This window comes from Engystomops pustulosus, chromosome 4 (assembly GCF_040894005.1).
Source record: "Engystomops pustulosus chromosome 4, aEngPut4.maternal, whole genome shotgun sequence".
In the NCBI taxonomy this organism is placed as follows: domain Eukaryota; kingdom Metazoa; phylum Chordata; class Amphibia; order Anura; family Leptodactylidae; genus Engystomops; species Engystomops pustulosus.
Genome location: NC_092414.1, coordinates 147,702,673 through 147,711,541, shown reverse-complemented (window position 1 = coordinate 147,711,541; position 8,869 = coordinate 147,702,673). Strand labels below are relative to the sequence as shown.

The window sequence follows — 8,869 nt, the reverse complement described above, 5'->3', positions numbered from 1 at the left end:
GATATCGGTATCTAAAAAGTGCATACATAAAATAATTTATACTTTGTTATCAAGAAGAGGGAGGAGGCGAGGCGCAGCGTAGATGGATATCTAGGAACCTTTGTTACAACGCTAAAGTTTCCGCCGGGAGTTTCTAGTTCGTGCACATCCGGAGAAGAGTTCCATGTGAGATTTGTGCGGAGATCTGATCGGGGGAACATGGCAGAGCTGCTGCGGCCGAGGCTATGGCAGTGCATGGGGGTGCTGGAGGCCGTGGAAACCCACCCGGAGCAGATGCTGAGGTACACATTACAGACGCGTGATCCGCCATGATGGCCGGCAGTGTGACTGACCTGTCACCATGTAACTGGATGATCAATGTGCAGACCACTGGTGGCAGCTGTGTGGCCATGCATCTCACTTTCTGGGAAATTGCCACATTTATCCTACATTGCACAATGTCTGATCAATGTGGAGCATAATTAAAGGGTCTGTCTGGCCTAGCGAGACATTCTGGGAGTTGGGACCTAAATTAGAGACCTTTCATCTCTAATTAAATAGACTTTTGTTAAATCACTTTAGTGTAATGAAGACAGGACTATTTTCCTCTCGGCTGCTAAGATATAGTTGTGCTCAAAAGTTCACATAACCCTTCAGAATTTTGGATTTCATGACCCTTTTTTTCAGGGTCATTTGGATGTTTTTGGTTATTGTTATGATTTAAATTTAGAAAACTCAGTAGTCTGACAATAAATAGCTTTACCCAACCATTAAACATAAGTAGGAAAAACGTTTTTTTGTTATTCATATTCTCTGAAAAAAGGCCAAGAAATCTAAAATTCTTTAGGGTTATGTAAACTTTGGAGAACAAGTATACCTTTTATTGACACTGCACTGTTCATGTACATCATGACGTGGTGCCTTGCCCATGATTACTGTTTGGTGGCGCTCCTTGTATTATATATCACTATGATTTGTGGAGTTCTGTCTTGTGCGCTGTATGTAGTCCATCTGTGAAATCCAGTCAGTGCGTGGTCTGAGATTCATGGACTGACCACCGTAGTCTGCATGAACCCTAAGCTAGCCCACTCCTGTTCAGGAATGAATGCTAGCAATCGTGTGACCGCAAGGAGCCGGCAGATTTGCTCTGTTCAACTCCCTGTGATCATAAGATCAGTGATGTGCCAACATTAACTGTTTAGGGGTCCTGCAGTAAACGTTATCTCTTCAGCACAATGTGTAGACTTGACTTTGTCCAATTTCAGTAAATATATCTACTCATGAATTGGAATTTTCTTTTACATTTAGTGTTCAAGAAGAACTGGCCACTGATTTTTCTAAGTTAACCAAAGCTCTGTATGACCTGCATAAAACTGATGAAGCCATCGCAGCCGGAAGCCCTTTGAAGGAACTGGTTATTGAGAACTTTGATGAAGAGCAAATATGGCAGCAGCTTGAGCTTCAGAACGAGAAAATTATTCACCACTTTAATATTCTGGTGAACCGTGCTGTGAAAGACGAGGACATTTACTTTTTCCAACAGTCGGACGAGGATGACGAAGATGACGAGAACGAAGATGATGATGAGCTATCTGAGAATGACCAGGAAGAAGAAGCGGAAAAAGATCCAACAAAGAATGGAAAGATTCCTAAGGGTGACAGAAGAAATTCTCAAGTATCGCTTGTGAAAAACAAGAAGGCGGCCGAAGTGGAAAAGTACAGTGATGATGATTCTGACATGGACTTTGACATTGATAAATTGGAACAAGAACAGAAAAAAAATACTGTTAAACAAATGCCAAAAGAACCTACCAAAAAGTCAGTAGTGGATGATCAGTTCTTTAAATTGTCAGAAATGGAATCCTTTTTGGAGGCAGTTGAGAAGGAAGATGATAAGAAAAATGATGATGAGGAGGAGGTGGATTATTTTGAAGAAATTGACTCATTTGATGAAGATGAAGATGATGAGCAAAGTATCCTGGATATAAGAAAGGTAAATTGCACTACGGCGCTTATAATCATATAGAAAAGAGAGTTTTTTTTTTTTTTACACAAGTCAAATAATTGACAGAAAATCTTTTTCTATTAGTGACCCTTTTCATAGCCATATTTTAAGATTGGGTTTGTCTTTGGAGGTTTCTATGTAGTGTTTTTCTAAACTGAATGCATGTTCTGTATTTAATGGTTTTCTTTTACTATTTTAGGCTGCTAAAAGTTCCCGAAATCTGGAGTATAATGATTTCTTTGACCCTGTTGAGGATGATGAAGGCATAAAAAGACAACCAATCAGTCAAGGAGATGATGAGGGTGAAGAAATGGAGGAAGGTGCTGATGAGGAAGATGACATTGCTGAGAAGTAAGAACTTGGTTATGGTCCTATGTGTTTTTTTATTTTTAATATTATCTTTATTAGGTTTTCAAAATTTTTTAAAAACAATTCTGCACATCCATGGTTAGGTCCCACCATAGAGTATGTCTATTTCCTCTCTTGAGAAGATCCTGCTAACTGTAGGTCCCCACACTGCTCTCCACTTCTCTCCGTTGTTCTTTTTATATCTACCATTTCTCTCCACCCATTGAAACATCAAAAATTGGGTAGGTGTGAAGATAACCATTCTGTCAGTAGTACCTTCTTAACAGCCAATATCAGCAAATCTATCATTTCATCTTTCTGCCTTCTGAGCCTTCCCTCACGATATTGAAAGATACTTCTCCATACATCCATCTCTACTCTTTCTCCTAATACATATTCAATTAACTGATTCGCTGACCCCCATAGTTTTTTAGCTGCTTGACAAAACCAGAGACCAAGTATGAGATTAGCATTAGGTCTTCCACACTTAGGACATTCTGCCTTGTAATCCAGGAACTTGCTTTGAAATGGTTTGTCGAAGGCCCAGTAAGCTCTTAATGCTATCTTCCACTGCATTTCTCTCAGATTTTCAGATATAGTAGCCTTATGTGTGTCATTCCATCCCCTCAAGAGCCTCCTACACACTTCCTGGCTTGTCAATGACGTCCCTATATCCTCCTTCCATTTTTTTGCTAGTCTCCCTTCAAAAACGTCATCAGCTTTGGGGGTGATGGCTTTCCCTATGCTGGCTATTGAAGGGTCACCATTATTATCTGTCATCATTGCCGCAAACCGTTTTTGGGTCGCCTTCCCTAACCACCACAAATCCTCTTTCTTCCCCAGTTCACTTGCGAGCTGTAAGTAGCATAGAAATTGGCCTTCTCCCAACCCATACTCCGCTCTCAACTGACCAAATGTTTTCAATTTTTTATCTTTGCTATCCACTAAATCTGCCATCTTAATGATTCCTCTACTCTCCCATTCCCTAATAAATGCTCTAGGCCCTTCCCATTTCTTCAAATCCAGTATGGTCCTATGTGTTATGTGGAATTTAGGAGGTAAAAGTTGTATGCTAGTTTACCATTTTTTTTGTATAAATTTTGTTCACCTCATTTGATCCATTACATGTTGTGGTTTATAGGCTCATTTGTGCACTCCCTTTTAACTAAATTACAACATCAGTATCCATCAATGTTCTGCTAGAGTGATAACAATTTCTTTCTGTGTCTTCTTCCCCCTCCCCTTCCCCCGATATTTATTTTCTTGTATTATCTCTGACCTTGTTGTCTCTTTCTTCCAGTGACGATGACATTGGTGAGGATGAGGATTATTCTGATGCAGAAGATGATGAGAATGTAATGCAGGATACAGAGGAGAGTAAAAAAGCCAAGGAAGCTTTTAAGCGGGTGACATTTGATCTTTCTGATGGAAGTGAAGGAGAAGATGTTCATGATATACTTGGTGGTAACAAGAAGAGTGAACAGGAACCAAATGAAATCAAATCATCCCTTGAAAAAAGGGAGGCGAAGGTCAGTGCGGTGATATTGTGAATGTATAAAGCCACCTTTACATTGTCTTCCCATGGAACTGTATATTAAAATGCCATGAGAAGGATTTGCATCACAAATGTAAACGTAATATAAACAGAAATGTAGTTCTGTCGTCCATTATATCCCATAAACTCATGTTTACTCTTCAGATGACTGAGAAGATTCAATCCCTGGAAAAACAAATGTTGGAAGAGAAAGCTTGGCAGATGGTCGGAGAGGTGACAGCACAGAAGAGGCCGGAGAACAGTCTTCTGTCAGAGTCCTTGGTTTTTGACCACGCCTCAAGGACGGGTAAAGATTTAAGATGTTTTATGTTAAAGGCACTAATTTATCTAATTTTACTGGGGTGCTATGTTATCTTCTACTTCACTCTAGACATACAACAAATATAGAATGAATTCTAAACATTCCCTAAGACATTAGACTAAAGTTGAAGTACATGGCCAAATTCAATCACAGAAAACATTTTTCCTAAAATGTGCATCCACACTTTATTCCAGCACCCATAATTACAGAAGAAACAACGCTACAACTGGAAGATGTCATCAAACAAAGAATAAAAGACCAGGTAGGCAAATGCTTTATTCAAGGTGACCATCTGTCCTCTAGTAGGAGAAAGTGGAAAAATGGTTTAAAATCCATTGCGGTCTAGTAGTGACAAATCTTGAATTTGTAAAATAACACTATTGCCGTCAGAGGTCGCGATAACTCCTCTACAAGTATCTACAACGCTTGTAGAGGCTGATTTACTGCACACAAAAAACCCACCAAGTGTATAAATAACTGGCTGCTGGGCCAGTTTGCAGCTCCAATAGACGGTCATGTGACTGGAGCCCAGGTCACGTGACTTCTACAGTGGCCGCGGGCTGGAGCGGTGAATAGCTCTGCCCATTGGCAACGGCATTGTGCCCTTGTACACACAGTACCATCAGCAGGACAGAGGTATCAGCCCAATCCTCTACTGTGACAGGGCCGATATTATCAGCCCCCTGTTGTCACAGCAGCCCTTGTATAAAGTGAGAGGCATGCAGGGAAGGTGCTATGTATCCTCTCTGTATACAGATCACAGATAACAATGATCCAATGGGCTGTTACCAACCGACTGTACACTGTATGAAAAGTGTAAGTGTGACCTCTGATTGCAGTGGTACATGTAGTGTCTATGATGATTGTTATGCATTATTCTCCGGGGGATAACCTTTTACTAGTGGTGTTTACATATTGCTCCATATAGAAAATGCCGGTCCTATCAGATGATCACATGTATGATGGTCCCATAAACTATAGGTGTTGGTGGAACACTAAAATGTATGACCAGCTTAAAAAAAAAAAAAAGCACCCCATTATGCGATTGCAGTGTGCGTGATTCTTGTACGTTCTTGCTGAAGGTTAGCTGTCACATATTATTTTTGTCCTTCCAACAATATCTAAGACACTATGTACTACTTGTTCCCTAAGGTGTGGGACGATGTGGTGCGCAAAGAGAAACCAAAAGAAGATGCCTTTGAGTACAAGAAGCGACTGACCTTGGATCATGAAAAGAGCAAACTGAGTCTTGCAGAAATATATGAACAGGAATATCTAAAACTGCACCAGGTACCAGGCGTCCTGTCATTTACAAAGTCTGAAGTTTTATATCAGAAAAGGGAAATCCATCCCAGATGTTACTTTTATGTTGCAACTAGATAAAGATAAGGTGAAGCTGCTATTAATTTTCCATTTTGTTGTAGAAAAAAACTGAAGAGGAGGAGAAACCAAGTCATGTAGAAATTCAGAAATTAATGGATAGCCTTTTCCGGAAACTTGATGCTCTATCAAACTTCCACTTTACACCCAAACCGGTAAAGTTGTTCCCCCTCAAGTATCCTACCTGAGTAGCTAAAAGGAAATTATGCATGTGTCTATACAAGTTTGTGTTTTTTTTTTTTTTTTGCTTCATGATTGAAAAATCTCCTATACTTGAGTGAGGGCCACTTCTGAATCACAGGCAGTGCAAACACATTAGCACTTATGCACCTCTGTCCCATTGAAGCAAATTGGTCTGAGATTAAATATCACGCACAAGTCACATTAGACATTTACTGCATATCCACAGTAGACGCCATAAATGTCTGATTGATACAGGACCCACCTCTGCTTGTCTACACATACATTGGGTCTGTGGAGGAACGATCCGGCCTCAAGTGACCGGCAGTAGTAGACACTGGGTCTGAGAGCCCATTTGAGCATAAGTTAATAAGTTATATCGCCAACACTGAAAAGTTCTTTTCTAATGTTTTTCATGTTTTTAACCCCCCCCCCCCCCCCCCAGGCGGTTCCAGATATTAAAGTGGTTTCTAATCTCCCTGCCATTAGTATGGAGGAGGTGGCCCCGGTAGGAGTGAGCGAGGCGGCTCTTCTGGCGCCTGAAGAAATCAAAGTAAGGCTCTGTTACCATATCATATCTGTTGTATAGAAACTGGTCAATTTCATACAACTGCTTCCTTTCTATCAAAAATACCAATAAATACATTAACTGCTGCACACATTCTGTTTATCTTTTCCGTTTTAAAGGAAAAGAACAAAGCTGGAGACATTAAGACAAGCTCAGAAAAGACAGCCACAGACAAGAAGCGAGAGAGGAGGAAGAAGAAGATCGCAAAGAAGTTTAAAATAAAAGAAAGGGAGAAGAGGATAAAATTGGCAGAACAGAGAAAGGCAGAAAAAGGGAAGAAGCAGACCAAGAAAGAAGTGGCAGCCAGTATAAAGAAACTCACCAAGGAAGGAAAAGCCACATTGCTGAAGGTAAGACGGACGTCTCAGGGGGCACTAGAATAACATGCAGCAGTACAGCAGTGAACATCTAAGGACGGCGCTATACAACCATGCTCAGTCCATGAAAACCTGCACATGCTCTGGATGGATTTCATGGACCGAACATGGTGCCAGGATTTCTTCTCCAGAAAGCGGCAATGTTGAACTTTTAGGGCACAGTAGCTTTTGTATTTCTGGTGTTAACTATTTCTCTGTTCTGTCACAGGATGAAGGCAAGGATAAAGCATTGAAGTCTTCTCAAGCCTTCTTCTCCCAGCTTCAGGATCAAGTCAAATTACAGATCAAAGGCGTCAAGGCTTTACAGAAGAAACCTAAGAAAAATGAGTTGTCTGTCCATAAACTTAAGCTGTAGTTTATACTCTCCTACTGGACTGCATATTTATGTTGGTTCAGAAACTGTAAAGGACATTTTCCTATTTTTACCCTTTTGTTAAAATAAAACCTATTATTGTCTGAATGTTTGTAACCAGTTGTGGTTCGGGGTTGTATTACACAGGCTGTTTGGGGGCACTATTACCAGACTCCACTTATTTGTACAGAAACTACAAGGCTACAGACTCCTCTGCAAGTCTCATCCTTACTTTTTTATACAGAGCTATTTAGAAAACTAAGAACTACGGACAATCCAGCATCTTTTATAATGCATCAGAGATGCAATGTACAGGATTATCATGACATGGCCAAATACTGTTTTAATGAATCCTATGTAAAAGAAGCTTCGGTCACTGTGCCCATAGAATACCATATTATGTAATATAGTAATTTTAAAACCTACGAGTCTGCAGATTTTTGTGCTTGTAGTGCCGATGCTTTCCGCTACACATGCTGCAGATTTTCCATGTTACTGCATGTTTGTTTTCGGCTGAACGTTTACACAGGATTTGTTCACTCTAAATTGGGGGTCATTTTTTCTTACTTTTGCGCCTAAATTTGCAGCTAATATAGCAAAGTTAGCCGTACAAATATTTTTCAGTGCTGTGCCAGATATATCTTTAAAATCCAGATGTGGACATATAAAAATAAGTCAAAATTTTGGCACAAATCGTGGATAAAAAGGTGTTGCAGAAGAGTTTGAGTCACAAAAACCCCAAAGACTCAGCTGCCTGATATATAGACCTCCAAGATAAATCAAACCTGTCCAAAACCTGGTAAAAAAAAAAAAACTAAATTCCTGACCAAACATAAATGACGACCTATTTGTGAAGAAATATTCTCTTCTGCCACGGCCAGATTTGGCCATGAATAAAATGGTATCTTAAACGACAGATTGTTGGGAAAGAGGAAAGGGATGTCTAGAAATCTGATGCAGTGCTCTTAAAATGAGTTGGGGCTCTTTCACATTCTTGGCTTCAGTGTCTGTCTTTATCCCATTATTTTTCTCTGATGCATCTATTTTGTCTCCATAGCTTTGAAAACATCACACCTGGTTTTTCAGCCTTGGCAATAAAAAAACAAAAAACAAAACTAAACCATGATTAGTAGTGTCAGTTTGCCAGATAGCAATTCACACCTGTTGCTTCAATGAGAACTAGTCGGCACAGAATGAAATGTTACTCAAAGTGATCTTCAATTCTTGTTTGCCTGTTTTAATAGGATGCAATAACTAAATAATCCCTTATTGAAAAATCTTAAATATATTAAACACTATCTGACACCTGGGATTTGTCCCTTGGTTAGTGCCATGTGATAGAAAGTTCTGTAACTAGGAACAAGTAGCTATCTTTTACTTTCCCTGTAAATACACATGTGATCAGGTTAAGCTCCTCCCCAAAGCTATTGAATTGTATTTCAAAATGCAATTTAAACACCAAGTGTAAATGTGGTCTCAGAGGCTTACTGCACAGAGGGAGGGTGTTTATTAGGGTTTCTGCACCACACCAGCTAATTGGTAGCACTTGCAATTATTTTCCCCTTATCAGCCATCCGAGGGGTGTGGCTGGCACGGGACGTTCCTGTCCCCACACACTTGCAGCAGTCTGCAACTTTTTAAACGTGAATAGTCGCTGACTGTTTATTTTTATGCCAGGGGAGGCCTAGCACAGAAATAAATGCTGTGCAGGACCAGAGCCTCTTGATATATTAAGCTGGCCAGATGATCGCTATATGATTCACAGAATATCTCCTTTCCCATTATGAGAGGGGAAAAAACTGGTACAGAACCACTAAAGAATAA

At 40.1% G+C, this 8,869-nt stretch overlaps 1 protein-coding gene across 1 annotated transcript; it reads left to right on the top strand.

The window, feature by feature from the left end:
• Positions 1-109: 109 nt before the first annotated feature.
• On the top strand, positions 110-7,153 carry MPHOSPH10 (M-phase phosphoprotein 10). The gene is made up of 11 exons (XM_072148019.1): positions 110-281; positions 1,288-1,972; positions 2,184-2,335; positions 3,633-3,861; positions 4,032-4,173; positions 4,383-4,450; positions 5,341-5,478; positions 5,613-5,723; positions 6,194-6,301; positions 6,436-6,666; positions 6,902-7,153. Exons 1-11 carry the CDS (start codon positions 199-201, stop codon positions 7,046-7,048), a joined length of 2,094 nt encoding a protein of 697 aa, XP_072004120.1. The 5' UTR covers positions 110-198; the 3' UTR covers positions 7,049-7,153.
• Positions 7,154-8,869: the final 1,716 nt, after the last annotated feature.